Source organism: Kogia breviceps, chromosome 2 (genome assembly GCF_026419965.1).
Source record: "Kogia breviceps isolate mKogBre1 chromosome 2, mKogBre1 haplotype 1, whole genome shotgun sequence".
Classification (NCBI taxonomy): domain Eukaryota; kingdom Metazoa; phylum Chordata; class Mammalia; order Artiodactyla; family Physeteridae; genus Kogia; species Kogia breviceps.
This window is the reverse complement of record NC_081311.1, coordinates 25,596,600-25,612,386: the sequence shown is the minus strand read 5'-3', so window position 1 is coordinate 25,612,386 and position 15,787 is coordinate 25,596,600. Positions and strand designations below refer to the sequence as shown.

The window sequence follows — 15,787 nt, the reverse complement described above, 5'->3', positions numbered from 1 at the left end:
GGCAAACCCCTGCCCCCAAATGAGTGGATGTTGGTGGAACTCTCCTATGCTGGGCCTTCGGGACCCTGCACTGGCTTGAATTTTGGCCTTTCTTTAAGTCCCAGAGTGATTGCTTTCACAGACCTTGTTTAACTTGAGAAGGACCGGGGAGGAGGGGCAAGAAAAACTGCATTCTTCCCCATCAAAGCCAAGAGTCCAAAGTAATACTTCTGGTTGTAACTGATCCTGGCCTGTTTGTGATTACGGCCCCTTGCTCGCTTTCTGGCAGAACAGCCCTGGAACCCCACAGCACGGCTGACGGGGAGAGACACCCCTCGCTCACTTGAATAATCTTGTCCTCGTCTGACATGACCAAAAAACATCTGTCAGCCTATCTGCTTTCAGCAGTTCTCCAGGGCAACTCTTCAAAACATCACTTTATTTTAAAAGGAGGGAAAAAAAGCCACCCCCAACCCCTACCATAAAATTCCACAACACTAATCATATTCCTTCTGTTACCAGCACCATCCTGAAAAACACAGCAGCACCAGCTGTCCCATTGGCTGATGCAAATTGAAGGAGAGAGGGAGGCTCAGGATTGGACTATCGCCCTCTTTTGCCTATCCCCTCCCTTCTATTAGTGGAGAAGGAACACACACACACACACACACACCTTTTGCTGTCATAGCACAGAAGGGACTTAGCAAAGCTCAAGACTATTTCTCAGCTGTTCTCTCCCTGGAAATTTAATCTGTGGAGCATCTGGCCTCACAAAGCCCATTCCAAAGGCGTCCAGGAGCCCACAGGCCCTATGACCATTACAAACCTAGGGATGTTTGTAGCCAGTGACCCATTTGGCTGCTCGGAGAGCTGGCTGAAAGGTGTCAGCATGGTCAGATTCCCCTTGTGTGATTCCTCTAAGCTGAAACTGGCTTTTTCTTGGAGCCCCAGGGGTTAGAGGGGATCTTAGGAGTTCTGGAACTATGGAGATGAAAGGCCTGCTTCTTGCCTGGCTTGATAAAAGCATGATGGTCAGGGGAATGGCAGAGCTTGGTATCTGGAAAGCAGCCGTGGCCACTCCTCGTCTTCACTCCTAATCACACCTCCCTTCTACAGGTGAGGACAAGATCAAGCCACCACTGGTTAGTGGGTGGCTGAGCTTGGAACCTAGATTGACTGAGATCCTCTCATGCAAAGCTTGTCATTCCTCCCACGAGGGCACACGGCCACTCTGTCCATTCAGATGACACGCCGAGCACGTTGCCAAGTGGTAACCCATTGACCCAATGCCTTGAGCAAGAAGTAGGTGGCTGGAACTGGCAGAAAGCCCCACCCCCACCCCCCAGGGCACAAGGAGGTCACTTGGCCAGACTGCAAAGAAGCCTATAGCCAACACTGCAGGCACTGAGGCAGGGCCAAGATCCCAGGCCTTGCTGCGGGTGCATCCTGATGGCAGCAGCTCAGAATTCTGCCTCAGTCAAAAGACGGAGAGCACGCTGACCGGAGAGGAGGCTAGGGCTTTGTGAGGGCACCAGTTAGAAGTACAGAAAACAAACGAGAAAAGACAGAGTGTCCAGAAACACCAGGCCTGGAGGCCTGGCCAACCTCCACAGCGACCCCACCTCCTGCCTCGGGGGGAGGGAGGAACGTAAGAGGTGGAGAAGGCAGTGCTTTGGACTGGTGGGGGGACAGCTAGCCAGCGGGATAGCCCCACTTAAGCCCCGAGAAGTGGCGTTGCTGAAAGGCGGAGTCTGCGTTCAAGTTGGGGTGTCTGAAAATGACCTCACTGTGGGGGAAGGCACCTTGTCTGAAAAATGAGCCTGTTTGAGCGCAGGGGGCTGGGGAGGACACACAGGGAGCGGCTCTCTCCTGGGGCTGCCTCTGCTCTCTGTGTCCAGGCTCCAGCTGTAGCAGCAGCTGAGCGGCCCAAGCTGGGGAGCTGAAGAGTCAGTTCACCTCGTCCCCTCACCTGGGGGACTGGCTGGGCCTCAGTCAATCAGGGGAGATGGGGTGCACCCAGCCCTGGGCGGGCAGTGCGGCCTCAAAGGAGATATCAGCATGCCTCGGAGACGGCACCTCTGCACCAATGGTCCCCAGCCATGTGGCAGCCCTGCCACAAACTCTGTGGGACACCGGGCAAGTGACTTCAGGCCTCCATTCCTCCTCTATCAAAGGGGGGTTCGGGCAGGTAGTCGGAAATGTCTCCTGCAGCTTGTCTCCTGCCCCTGACACTTGAGGCGCTCAAGGCGCCCCTCCGGCCTGTTTATCGCTAGGGGAACGTCTCCTCTTGGGCAGTCCCGGCACCTGGCTGGATCCCCCTCGTCTGTGCCATGCCACACCTTTGCACATGTCATTCACTTAGCTTGGAGCACTTTCCTCCTTCAGATCCTTGTTCAAGGCATACTTTCTCCAGAAGACTTCCCTGACCACCCACCCCAGCCACTGCCCCACCTCTGAACCTGACAGTATTCATGAAAGCCCAAGGCACTGGGAGCAGACTGTACCTTCTGGTCCCGCCCTCCCGCCCCCTCAGTAATACCATCTGGCTCCAGCAGCACTGTGCTTCCTGCCTTGCGCGTGGTAGGTGCGCTGTGAATGTGATGGACTCACTGCATCTGGGCCTTTACCCTGCAGGTAAGAGAGAGCCCTAGAATATTGTCACCTCCAGCGATGGGAAGATAGGGGCGATTACTTCAATGGAGCTCTTCATTGGGTCCTGTGGGGTTTGGGGCGGGGCCAGGACAGGCCTTATTTATTTGGATAAAGGGGAAGGCGTCCTGACCTGGATGACCCAGGCACAGCCCAGGCTCTGCTCTCACACCCTCAGTCCTGGTGAGCGAATCTCTGGTGAGATCCCAAGTGCCCTTGACCCATCCACCCATCCAGTCCAGCCCTGCCCCGTGGACCTGGCTGAACCAAACACTGGAACACTCACAACTCTTCTGCAGGAAACGGAGCTAGAGAACTCCCCTTCCCTTTCATATCCCCTCTGCCCTACCCCTTGGCCTTGCTCCTACCCCAGCTGGGGCTTCAGCGGGACTGACCTCTGCTCTCCTGCTCTCTGTGGCCTGGAGAATTCACACAGCAGAGCGCTCTGGGGTTTGGCTTTTCAAAGAAGTAAAATCCACAAGGAAGAGAAATGCAAACACTGATTGCATTACAGATTTCCAAACACTGTATAAACAGCACTGGATAAATAGTGTGGAAGCCCATGCCCCACCTCCCAGCTATGCAACCTCTGGGCAGGTCACTTAACCACTCTGGGTTTCAATTTCTGCCTGGAAAGGAGAGAATGCCAACATCTGCCGCTCCTCTTACCAAGATGTTGTATAAACCACATGGTTTTATATCTTGTAAAACACGCTATTCTGATTCAGAAACAGGTCACCTTGAAAAATGTCCCAAATCCCCTACTAGCTGGCGTAAGCAGCCACTTGCTCCCCCGGTGGCTTTGACCTCCCCAATAATCCCCCTAGCACGAGTCTCCAGAGAATAGACACGCAAGCTTCAGGCCACTGGGCTTAGAACATCCCTTGAAACACAAGGTTCTGGGACGCAGTGATCCAAGGGTGGCCAGTGGCAATGCCAGTGGGCCAGATACAGCAGGAGAGAGAGCTCTGCTATCACAGCACACCAGGCTCACAAACCCACTCATGGTTCACTCACTCTGTGGCCAGGCCCTGTCTGACTCCTTCTCTGAGTCTGGCTTTCCATCACCTCCCATGGTGCCTGGGCCACTTCCCCACAATCCAGTCCAATAAAAGCTTACACAGGCAGATGCATTTTAGCACGAGGCTGAGAGGTCCCCAACTTAGAAGGGAATGTAGAGCTGGGGCTGAGACAATTAAATGAAATAACAACCCCCCCCCCCAATAATTCCATACAGCATATTCCAAACATAGATAGAAATGAAGTTCAGGGTTACATGAGCCAGAAGCTTCCCTCTACTTCCTGGGATTCGACAGCTCAGCTCCCAGGATGGAGACCCCAGTGAACACCGGGCTTTACGACTGAGTCACCCTGGCTGTTCCCCCACAACGAGGCCAGGGAGTCCAGGTCAGCCCCGGGAACCCAGAGGATGAGGTTACGGAATCTGAAAAGATGCTGATAGAGATGAGGGCTGTCACCCGGGGCCAGCCCCATATCCAGCAGAGCGATACTGAAAACCCAACTGCTGAGGGTTGTAATATCACACAGCTGCGGGATGATCTGGGGAAAGAACAAGGGGTAGTAATTTTTCAACCCCAATTCCCCAAGGTCCTGACAAATTATAACCCAGAAAGTGCTACAGTCCCAGGGTGAAATCCGTTATGTAAGAGTGCAGGAAATGTGCGGAGAGATCTTTTCCCTGCGCTTCAGCAGGTCTGTCAGTTCTCCAGGGGACAAAGCGTGCGCGTGCGCGCGCGCGCGTGTGTGTGTGTGCACGTGCGCGCGCGCATTCCCAGGGTACCTGTGTCAGGGTATGTCTGGGGAGGGGAGGGGAGTCACCAGTTCGCTACACTATAAGACTCCCACCTGGTGTGCGGTGGTCATTACCCCTAGAACAGCACGCCCTGGGCTGGTACCACGTGGCCTCTCCTACTTCTCTGTCTTCACCACTCTCCCCCACAGCAACTAGCCTCTGGTTCTTCCTCTATTCATCGAGCTCCAAGCATTCTCAGCTTCACTGGTACCTCTTCAGAGAGGCCTTTCCTGGACATACTCTATCACCTCCTTCCTCTGCTTAATCTCTATCATAGTGCCTGTTTATTTCCTGCATTGCGCTTTTCAAAATCTAGACTTCTCTTCCTTGTTTACATATGGCTGTTTCTCCACCGCATGTGAGCCCCATAAGTGTAGGACTTTGTTGGCTTCTGTCACCTCTGGGCACCAGCCTGGCACTTAGTCAAGTAATATGGACTTAGTGACAACTGATCACCTGGAGATTGGCCTTGCTGGGGTCTGGGCAGTGTGTGGTTCAACTGGTCCTCTGGTGTTCAAACCCAGGAAAGCAGCATTTGAGAGGCTTGTGAAAGGACTCAGTGCAATCTTGCTTGCCCCCCTCCCCCCAAAAAGGGGAGGCAGCCACGTATTGCTCCAGGGCTGAGGCTGGGATGGGCTGGTGTCACTCTGGCACTTCAGCTGGATGGATTCCCAAGGTCACCATGGAGCCACATCTTTTGTTCAGAAATGTCTATTCAGGGAAAGGCCGTGGGACACGATAGGTCCATACAGCCAATGTGAGGTCCGTGTGACTGGCCACTCCACTCACCCCACCTGAACAGGTGGAGGTGAGACAGAGGGAGCGCCTGGGGGCCCACGGCCCCACGCAGCCGCCTGGCAGCTGGCTCCAGGCAGGTGGCTGGCAGCACTCAGTGCTGACAAGCCCTTGGATGTCTTCCTGACAACTGTCCGCGCAGAGCTAGCTCGAGAGAAGAGCCATCGCCAGTCCCAGACACACCTTCCCCTGACATCTTCCTCCCACGGCCAGGATCACGTGCTTCAAATACTACTATTCTCAGATCCCTCTCCTGCTCACCTGTTTTCTACGGCCCCAACTCTTCTTCTCCATTCACTGCTGCCCAACTTCCGCTTTCTTCACCAGGACACGCCTCCTGAGGCAACCAACCACACACCTGCCTTCCTGTCTTAGCCTCAGTGGGCCCAGCCTTCCACCTGGCACTCCACTCACATGGGACTGGAATTCCTTCCCCTTTCTCCTATCTAATCCCCCTCTCTCCAAGGCCGAGCTCAATGTCTCCAACTCTTCCAGGCAGCCTTTCCCGACTATGCCAGTCCCCTTGCCCCCAGCACTTCAGTTTTGTGCCATGCAACAGAGCCAGTGAGTGACAGCCGGCATGAGGGTATCACAGGTGGGGGGCGACTCTGGTCCCCAGCATGGTCTCCTGCTGTCACTACCCTGTAGTAAGCTCCCTCCATGCCCTACCCACCTCACTAAACCATCAGGGCTGAGAGAATCTTCAGACACCATGAAGTGCAATCCATTTTCCAGCCAGATGGGGAAACTGAGGACACAAGAGGGCATCTAACCAGAGGTGAGTTCCAAAGTCAGTTTGTGGTAGAGCTGCCCCAGTCCAACGGTCTTACTAGCAACTATCACATCCTGAGCATTGAATTCCTCTTGAAGCAGCATATATTGATACTAACCCTACAGCTGTGGGTACAGTTATCTCCTTTCTGCAGGTAAGGAAACTGATGCTTAGAGGATTCAAGTAACTTCCCAGGGTCACCACTAGTAAGTGCCAAATCAATATGAAAACCAGGCTTATCTAAGTTGAACCCATATTTTTAATTGCTAGGCTATCGTGCAATCTCATTCTCAAAACCATCTCCAGCCCAGATGACTAAAGCTGGGCTGAGGGGCCCAAGGCTGGATTTGGATGCTCACTTCTGTTCCTAGATTTATACTCAATGGCCCCTTCCCTTCCAGGCAGCTTCATGAAGTGGGCAACAACAGCACACCAGAGACAGTCTTGGACAAGAATGGACTTTGGAATTTCTGATTAGCCTGACACAGCAGGACCATACATGTGCTGTACTTTGAGAGAGAAGGGTGTCCGATCAAGGCTTTCTGTCAGTTGGGACAGGACCTCGTGGGGACCAGTCACCACATCTAAATGGGGCTGGCTCACTGGAGCCAAACACTTAAAAAGCTGTTTCAGAGTTAAGAGTGTTAGTTCACTTCTCTGTAATGCAGACTGCAACAAACCTGCCCTTCTAGAAAGAGCCTATCCTATCTTTATTGGGACATGTCTTTTCAAGAGCAGATTGGCAATCTGAATTACCAATCAGCAGGTTCCTTAGTAAGCACAGAATCTAAGTAAAAGACATAGAAGATATACAGAAGTCCATTTAAGACAGCAGAAAATCTGCAGAGCCATCCCGGTCTCACAATACAGTCCACCCATTAAGTACCCAGCATGCTCACATTAATTAGAGTTTACCCTCCATAAAGGCAGGAATCGTATGGGTAGGCACCCAATCGGCATAGAGCCTGGGACAAAAGAGATATTCAAGACTTGAGAAATAAATGAAAGAGTGAGTAAACGATGAGTACATACAGTGTATTTCTCACTTACAAAAAGTCCGTGTAGAACCAGTTATAACAATGTTCATGAAGAAATACCTAAGTAACAGAATAGATACATCTTCAGTGTTAAGAAGATTCCAACTCACAAAATACATGGCTGAAGAATGCATCATCTTTGACAACACAAAATAAGAATTATGACACACAGTCTGAGGGGAAAGCTTATTAGTTTGTCTGCTTGATAGAGATATTCGTCAAATCATGAATAGTTACATTTCATTGAAGGAAAAAAAAAAAGCCCATGTAGGATGTATCACTATTCTCTTAGACTCAAGAGGAAATGGATTCCTGCTATATCACACAGTTAGGGTAGCATTAGATCTTCAACCTAATAGACTCCTGATTCTTTGTTCTCTTCACTACACAGAGCTGCTAAATAAGGAAAATAGATGCAGCCAACATGTTCTGGGATAGCTTACCCCCCATACCTCCTCTCTTTAAAACCTGTGCTCCAGCAGCCACTGCTGAATAGGTTGGCAAGGTAGCCATGTTTATACCCCATGACCCTTCCCCCGGACACAGCTGATTGGCCCAGGGTTGGACACCTGATCTAAGGTTTGCCCATCCATTGGCTGGCCAGAAACTAATCAGATTCAAACTTCAAATTTTGAACTCAGAGAACCAGAGACCACTGTCAGCTGGTGGCAGTTATCTCAACATACCAACAGCAGGTGAACAGGCCACTGTTACAAGAGAACAGGAAGACAAGGAAGGTTGGTCTGCAGTTAGGAGAAGATGACAGCTGGACTTTAAATCAACATGGTACCCAAGAAGAGGAGCTGCTTTGTCTCGTGCCAGCTTTCTGCTTCCCAGTCTTTGTGCGGCTGGGATGTGCTTCCCACCCTTTGGGATTCTGGTGAGATTTTCCCGAATTCTTTCAGTAGACTCTTGAGCAAGTCTGAGTGGGTATCTGTCCTCTGCTCACAACTCAATTGGGACTAAAGCATTGACTTTGGAGGGGACTGAAGATTCTCAAACTCCCCAAGGCTTAGTTTTCTCACCTGTACAATTTCTCACCTGCATGGACCAGGAGCTCAAAACTTCTTGCCAATACAATGCTTTTACCTTAGTCGCATAGCTATGTGCCTCCAAGGAAGTATAAGATCTCCCAGGGCTATCACACTAGTGCCAGGAAAGACGCAAAGGCTCAGAGAAGGAAAGCTGGGGCAGAAAAAGAATGAGCATCTGCTGACTCATATCCCCACATCCTCCCCTGGCTCCTAACGCTGAGAGAAGGAAACCATCCCGGAAAGTTGGAAGCAGCTTTGCTTAACACAGAAATCAGAGCCACTGGGACCCTGCCATCACCATTCTGCCAGAAGTTAGACCAGATTTTGCCTCCTGGAAGGTAAAACCAATGTGGTCTTTGAGGTGTAAGACTGTCCTACAAAGGTGGTATCTCAGGCATTGTCGTTTATGTCAGGGTGGAGGGGTTTTCGAGGACAAGACAAAAATGGTTGGCAAAGCTAACAAAGTTGCTAATCTTTCTGCTAGATTTGTCCCTGATCAATGAAGGAAAAGAGTCCTTTTCTGGCTGGGTCCCAGGCCCACTGTTTGATCAAAAATGCTTTCACCTGAAGCCACTCAGGTCCCAACACAGTGGGTGTCTTTGACTTCTATCCACTTACATTCCCTAGAATAGGCTTGTCCTTGGTGTTGGGTATACGCCACCCTCAGGTAGCCCATGTCTGTCCCTGACCCACAGCATAACCAGCTCAGTGATGATCCCTTCCAGGATCAGCCCATTCTCACCCGCCCCACACTTCCTCTGTAGAAGGGAGAGATCTCAGCTGTTGGGACTTTAGGGAAATGACTTCACCTCTTAGCCTGTTACTTCAGCCACAAAATGATTCGAGTGCCTTCTACCACACGGGGTCGTTCCATGATGCCAGTAAGATGATGCATGTGAAGTGCACGGCCTGGACCTGGCGTTTACTGTTTACTGACTCTGACTTGCCTTTCATCAGACACATCTCTCTTTAGACCAATGAGATTACAGAGCACTGGTGCAAGCACACTTCCAAATCCCTCAGGGGCTGTGGTCCCTGCCAGAGGGCTCTGATGAGCAAGCAGAACCAGAGGTGGCTGGGTCCCTGTTTGAACATTCTACTCGAGGGACTTTCAGCCAAGCGAGAAGGGGGCACAGGCAGAGTCCTGGCTCCCAGAGGGCAAGGCCAGGCCCCAGGGGGCAGGGTGGTGCTAACTGGGGCTACCGCCCCAACAATTTAAGTGGAAATGCCTCAACACCCCCAGCAAGTCCTAAGGTCAAAGACATCACAATTGGGTCTTTGTTCCAGAGTTCAAAAGTCTCACTCACCACTCCTTCCAAAGCCAGCTTGCAGGATGCCCAACACACCTCCCCTCCCCCACCATCAGCCATCCAGCTTCCTTGAACTGCGAGAAACCACCCTCCCAAGGATCTGCAGTTGGCCCTCTTCCTTGCTCCCCTCCACCCACTTAGTTTCTCTGGTTACGCTGGTTGTACACTCTAGGAGGCCTCCTTGTTTCTGACAGCAACAGACAGTGTGGGTTTGCACCGTGGACACAGCACTCCAAGGTCCCCGTGTACATATCTGCTGCCGAGCAGCTGTTTCCATCAAGGGAAGAGACACAAAGCCCAGAGAAGTGGGAAGCCCACATTCAGGGCTCTGTCTACCCAACACCCAGGGCCCTAAGGAGTCTCCCAGCCGTGGAGCCCAGATCTGGGAGGGGGCTTGGGGAGGTCATCTACTCCAGGCCCCGTTTCCAAGCAGCCACGAGACTGTCTCCATTTTACAGAAAGGAGAGCCGAGGCCCAGAGGGAGGGAGCAAGGGACTTGGAGTCACCCAGCCGGTACATGGTAGTGGGCAGAATCCTGCTTCTAGAGACAGCAGCTCCCTCAGAGGATCAGTGTACCTGACTGGGCTGCTCTGGGGATTCAGGCTACCTGAGCCCCCTCAAACAGCCATCGGGGACTCCTCAGGAGAAGGAGGTGCCTAATATTTTCCAGGCCTGCCACAAAAGCCCCACTTTGTCAAGGCTCTCCCTCCTCCAACTCCTAGGCAAGGGTCCTGGATGTGGAGTGGAAGCCAAAGGGAAGCAGGGAGGCTGACAACAGGCTGACTGCCTTTTGTGTGGGGTCTCCTCTTCAGCCATCCTGGCCAGTGGCTGGTACCCAGAGACACAGGGACTCACTCCTCCTGCTGCTTTAGGGCTATATAGCTGTGCTGGTGACACAAGGCAGAGGGTCCCTAAGCCAGAAGTCTACTTCTGAGCAGCCCTGACCTTATATGGAAAAGCCGACACGCCTTCCTTTGGAGCAAGCCCCAAAACAAACATCTCTCTCTCTCCTCAGTGGGTGTCTGCAATCCCACCATTAGAGAGTCCTTCCTTTGGGTCTTGAGGTGCTTAGGGTTCCTAGGGCCAGGCCCCTCTGATAATGCAGCTTGGGTGGGGGCGGGGAGGTGGGGCTGGTACTGTGACAAAGGCTGAAAGCCAACCGGTGCAGGAAGGAGACCAGTGTGGGCACCTGGGGTGAAGGGCCCAGGCCTTTATGCTAGCGACAGCCACTGCCAACCAGGCACAACGGCAGAGCCTGACACCTCTGAGGGGAACAAGCTTTGAAGACTCCAGACCCAAGAGGGCCATGAGTCAGGTCTACGTTGGCATCACAGCCCTGTTCTCAGAGAGCACAGCTCCTGAGACTCCTGCAGCAGGAACCTAATCTCACCTCCCCCAGGAGGCCCACGGGGATTTCCTCAGTATCTCTACAGCTACTTGCTGCCCACAGGCATAGGAATCAGGGGCCCAAGAACTGTTCTGTTCTGTTTTTGACTTCAGGTGACTCACTTCCCCTCAGTTTTTCTGTGCGTCAGTTATTCTATCTATAGAATGGGCACAGACAGCCTTTGATCTGTCTTCCTGTCAGAGCTTAAAATACTGGAGGGGAATAGAGTGGAACAGGAAAAGAAGAACAGGCCCCTCCCCTCTGGGAGTGTCCTCCAAACACAGCTCAGAGAGGCTCCAATGCTCCCGCAAGGGGGCCTTCCCCCACAGCAAACCGAAACCAAAACAGAACACCCCAGGAACCAATTCAAGCGCCAGCAGGTCATGAGCAAGCTAATGATAGATGTCCTGGGCCAGAGTTCATCCCTGGCTCTGCAGGGGTCACACACACCTGCACCTCAAGACTGAGGGGCTCGGGCCCTCCTCTCTCCACCTGAGAGACTCCTGCTGCCAAGGGCACTGAGGCCTACTCGGTGAGAACCTTGGAACTGGCAGGGCCCTGGACAGCCAAGACAAAGCCTCAGTTCCCAATGACCGGGCGGCCGCTGCAGGACCCTCCCTGGACCCAGGACCTGACTTCATCCCCCTGTCTGGGCCCTCTTCCCAGGGACTGGCTGGCCTTCAGCTCAGCAGGGGGCAGTCAGCTCACCGACCAGACACTAGCCAACCTCCACAGGCCTGGCCTTTCCTCAGACAACCCGCCTGAGGACCCGGGACCCCACAATGACGTCATGGCCTGCCTTCCCCACCAGCCGGCAGGGTCCTCCCACCCCTGCCTCGTCCCCATCTTGGAATATGGCCCCAAGGGGGAAGCTGCTGTAGGATGCCCCCGAGCTGGGAGCAACCTCCCCGGGCCTCAGAGGGCACAGGGACCCTGAACAGGGGCTGGACAGTCGTGCCCATGCTGCCACCCTGGCCTTGCATTAACACAAGCCAGTTAATTACCCCGAGTGGTGGAGACATTCTTCCACCATCAGGCAAACTGCTGGCCTGCAGCCCAAACCAACAGGGGAAACTTCAGCCTCCTCGGCCCTCTCCCCGCCAGATGGAAATAACGTATAGCTGCAGAGGTGGGGGAGGAGGAGGGGAACAAAAAACAGCCGGGCTCCTGGCCCGAGTGGCCGGCCAGCCAGCTGGGCACTCACCGCTCTCGTTCTTCTCGATGACATCCACCACCTCTCCGGCCTGGAGGCTCAGCTCTGAGTTCTCCTGCTTCTTATAGTTGGACACCACTACGTACTGTTCCAGGATCATGGGCTCGGCGTGGGTGTCGGCACCTGGCGAGGGCAGAAAGCATGCGGTGAGCCAGCGGCCAGCCATGGCCCCGCGGCCGGGGCGCCCCCTGTCCATCGGCCTCGGGGGAGGCTGCTCGGTCGCCAGCGCCGCTCGGAGGGGCCGCCCGCAGCCAGGGCTCGCAGCTCGCCGGGCCCCAAGGACAGGCCATATAGCAGGGCCCCACACCGGCCCGCTGTGCCGCGGGGACCGGGGGACATGGGGAGCCGGGGGCCAGCGGTGGGGGGCGCGGAGGGAGAGACAGAGACGAGACAGAGGCCGAGGGGACTCAGAGGAAAAAGCCTGCGGCCGCGATGAATTAATCACAGCCCGGCACGAGGGAGAGGGAGTCGGAGGAGAGGCCTGGGGCGGACGTGGTCTCTCCGGACCCCTCGGCCGCAGGGGTGCGAGGGGAGGGCCGCAGGCGGGTGGGCGGGCGGGTGGCCCATGGGGGCTGAGGCCGAAGCAGAGGCGAGAGGAAAGGCCAGGCGAGGAGGAGGGCTCGGGCCTCTCCCCAACCCCTGTAAACCCAGAGAAAGAGAGTCAGCAGTCCTCCCCTTGGGTGGGAGAGGGAGAGAGCGGGAGAGGACGGCTCCACGGCAGGCTGGGCCCAGGCGAGAAGTCAAGAGGGTTTGAGGCCGCCAATCACTGGGGTTTACTCGCAGCCCTTAAATAGAAACACATGAGACCCATCGAATGAGGAGCCGGGGGTGGAGGCAGGGGAGGGGGAGGAGGGCCGAGACTGTTTACTTGAAACCCAAGAAGAAAGTCCCAGCGCCAGCGCTGGAGAGCCCAGCCCGCCCCTCGCCAACTTTTCCTCAAGTTCGGCTCCACTGCTGCCCCTCGGGCTCACCAAGGCGCGACCACTGAGCCCACGGGCCTGGGCCCCCGGGGACCAGCCTCAGGCCCGTGCCCCCAGGCCTGCTTCCCGACGGGGCATCGTCCGGCCTGGCTGCCGCCCTCCAGCCACATGGAGACCGACTCAGCCTCCCTCTGCCTTTAAGCTCTGCTGGGGCTTGTGGTCAGGCTGCCGGAAGCCACCAGCTGCCCTCTCCTGGCAGTTTCAGGAGCTCGAGGGGTCAAAAGGTGGGGCTAAGGAGGAAGAGGGCAGGGAGCGAGCAGCTTCTCTGTCCTCTTTAGCCACTGGACCAGTGCAACATTTATTAAGCAAACGCCAGGCTGGAAGGTAGACAGATTGGGTGCCCATCTCGGCTTACTGGCTGTGCGGCATTGAATGTGCTGCTGAAAGCTCTCTGTGCCTATTACCATCACGAGGGTGCAGTGGGGACAGAGTGCCTAAGATAACACATGGCCGGCTAGGAGCTGAAAGGATCCATGAACCAGAGACCCACTGGTCACCTCCTGCAGGAAGCCTTCCCGGACCCCCCTCTCCATCTCCCCAGCAAGAGGAATTCCTAGCATACTTCTTAAACTCTGTGTCTACCACCCTATACATCTACCAGTCTCCTGAAAGGCTGGGGGCTTCACACCACCAGCCTGGCTATAGAAATGGCTGAGAGGGTCCCCAGGCTCCACACAGCCCCCTTGGTGCTTTCAGCCGGCAGCTACCTTCCCCACATTGCCTGAGTCTAACTTGGCAAATGTTCTATGCCAGGCTCATACACTGTCCCATTTTATCCCCACAATAACCTTGTTACCTTCCCACTTCACAAAAGACACCTCAGAGACCCAGAGAAGACAAGAGGCTTGCCCCAGCTCACACAGTTGCTATGGAGAGAACCAAATTCACTCTGTTTTAGGTTCAAGGCCATCTCTTTTTCCATTACAGAACTGCCTCTGATTTCTGTTTCCAGACATCCCATTCTCCTAGCACGATGATCCTCAACTTGGTCCCATAAGACATGGGGAGCTTCTAAAGTACACTGATGCCTGAGCCCCATGCCCAAAGATGCAGACTGAATTGGTCTCAGGTATTTTTTAGACACCCCCTCCTCTCCCATGGTTCTCATACACAGCCAGGGTGAGAAGGGCTGCTTAGATCTTTGGGTCTTTCTGTGCGGGAGGCTCCATCCAACCTAGGGCGGGGGTGATAGAAGGGAAAGAAACCCACTGCCCCTGGCAATTTTCTCCCATGAGGTGTGGACCCTGCAGTCCCAGCTCAGTCCTTTGGAGACCAGGAGGGACCCTGTCCCAGCTGAGGCCTGCCACATGGATGTGCACAGGCTCTGCCCCAGGCAGCCCATCCGAAGCCCAGATTGTATTTCAGGCCAAAATGCAACCAACAGCTAGGCAGCAGGGCGGGCCTGGCTCTGCACTCAGATTGGGCCAGCTTCCGTGCCTACCCCTGCTAGCTGCACAGAGGCAGCACTGAGCACGGAGCTGACAGAGACTACCCCCCACTGTGTCCCGGGGGGGGCTGGCAGTGAGTGCACCCAGCACAAAAAGGGCCAGCCCCTGCCCTTGTGGGACACAGGGGGTCCCTTTCCAGTTTGTGGGAAAGGAAACCTCAAGATACAAACAGAAGACAGGAGTTCTCCAGCTGGTTAGAGAGCTTCCAAATCCTGAGAGCCCAGATGATGCTGACAATTTAGCTTTCATTAGTGCTCACTCGGGACAGCACTACCTAATGCAGACCATATCTGATCCTCAGAACAACCCAGGTGTAGGCCCTTGTTATATTCCCATTTCACACACAGGCAAACTAAATAAGGCTCATGAGGCAATTCTCCTAAGGTCACACAGCTGGGATCGAACCCATGTCCTCCTGACACCGCTGCTTGTGTCCTGACTTGTGCCCTGTCTGTGGCCTATAGAGAGCCACTGATCCCGAGGAGGGGCCCTGCCTCATCCTACCCACCCCACATCTGGCAAATAGTTGCTGCTTAATAAAGACTGGAGTGTGGGTTTCTTCTCGAATCTTGTAGCATCTGTTGACCAGACCACAGTGTCCACTGGGGGTAGGCACTCTGTAACTGTTGGTGAAATGAATGAATGAATGGACAGATAGATGAACAGTGATCTAACGGCTTGCTTTGAGCCAATACGGATAAACCAGGCAGGGCCTCACCTCTGAAATCTGGGAAAACTAGAGAACTAAACTCTGGAAGGGAGAACAAGGGGAGATGGGGAAACAGAGGCAGGGAGAAACAAGGAGTGATGGGTTTGTGGCCAAAAGCTGCTCGAGAGGATAAGCGGGGTGCTGGGGAATGGAGAGACATCAGGTCATTTAAAATCCGAGCCAAGGAAATCTGAGGCAAGATTTCAAAGGGGGAAAAACTCACATACTGCTCCCACCTCCACGCCACCCCTTGGAAACTGGCCTGAGCTTTCTGAAGACTGACATTCTGGGACACAGGTAGAAAAGTTAAGAAAATGTTCTCCAGGCACTCCAGAGCACAGAAGACAGGCAGTAGCACACAGCCTAGGGGACGGACAGATGGACACACAAACAGACACTCTGTCTTCCTCCCTGCCCTCCCCTCCCCCAGCACAAGCTCACGCTCTCTGGCATCTACCTCTTAGGATGTTGCCTGCCCAGGGCTGCTCGGATGGGTGTGAGCTGGGAGCAGGTATCCAGATGAGAAACCACTCGACAGGCAGGCCGGTGGGTGATGTCATCCCACAGAGGCTGCTCTGGATCCCCTCCCAGCCAAGGCCTGGAAAACTGGGGGCTGAAGGAGTCAGCCCGAGGGAGGGGGAGATGCAGTGGAGCGAGCCTC

At 54.3% G+C, this 15,787-nt stretch overlaps 1 protein-coding gene across 11 annotated transcripts in view; it reads right to left on the bottom strand.

The window, feature by feature from the left end:
* The window catches only part of SH3PXD2A (SH3 and PX domains 2A), a 245,703-nt gene that overhangs the window by 47,228 nt on the left and 182,688 nt on the right, over positions 1–15,787 (bottom strand). For all 11 annotated transcript variants that reach the window (XR_010838836.1, XR_010838834.1, XR_010838833.1 and 8 more), the window contains one exon: positions 11,981–12,112. Coding sequence is in view for 6 of the 11 variants with exons in the window: in XM_067024745.1 (XP_066880846.1) it covers positions 11,981–12,112 (132 nt within the window). In the remaining 5 variants the exon portion in view is untranslated. The remainder of the gene's footprint in view (positions 1–11,980; positions 12,113–15,787) is intronic.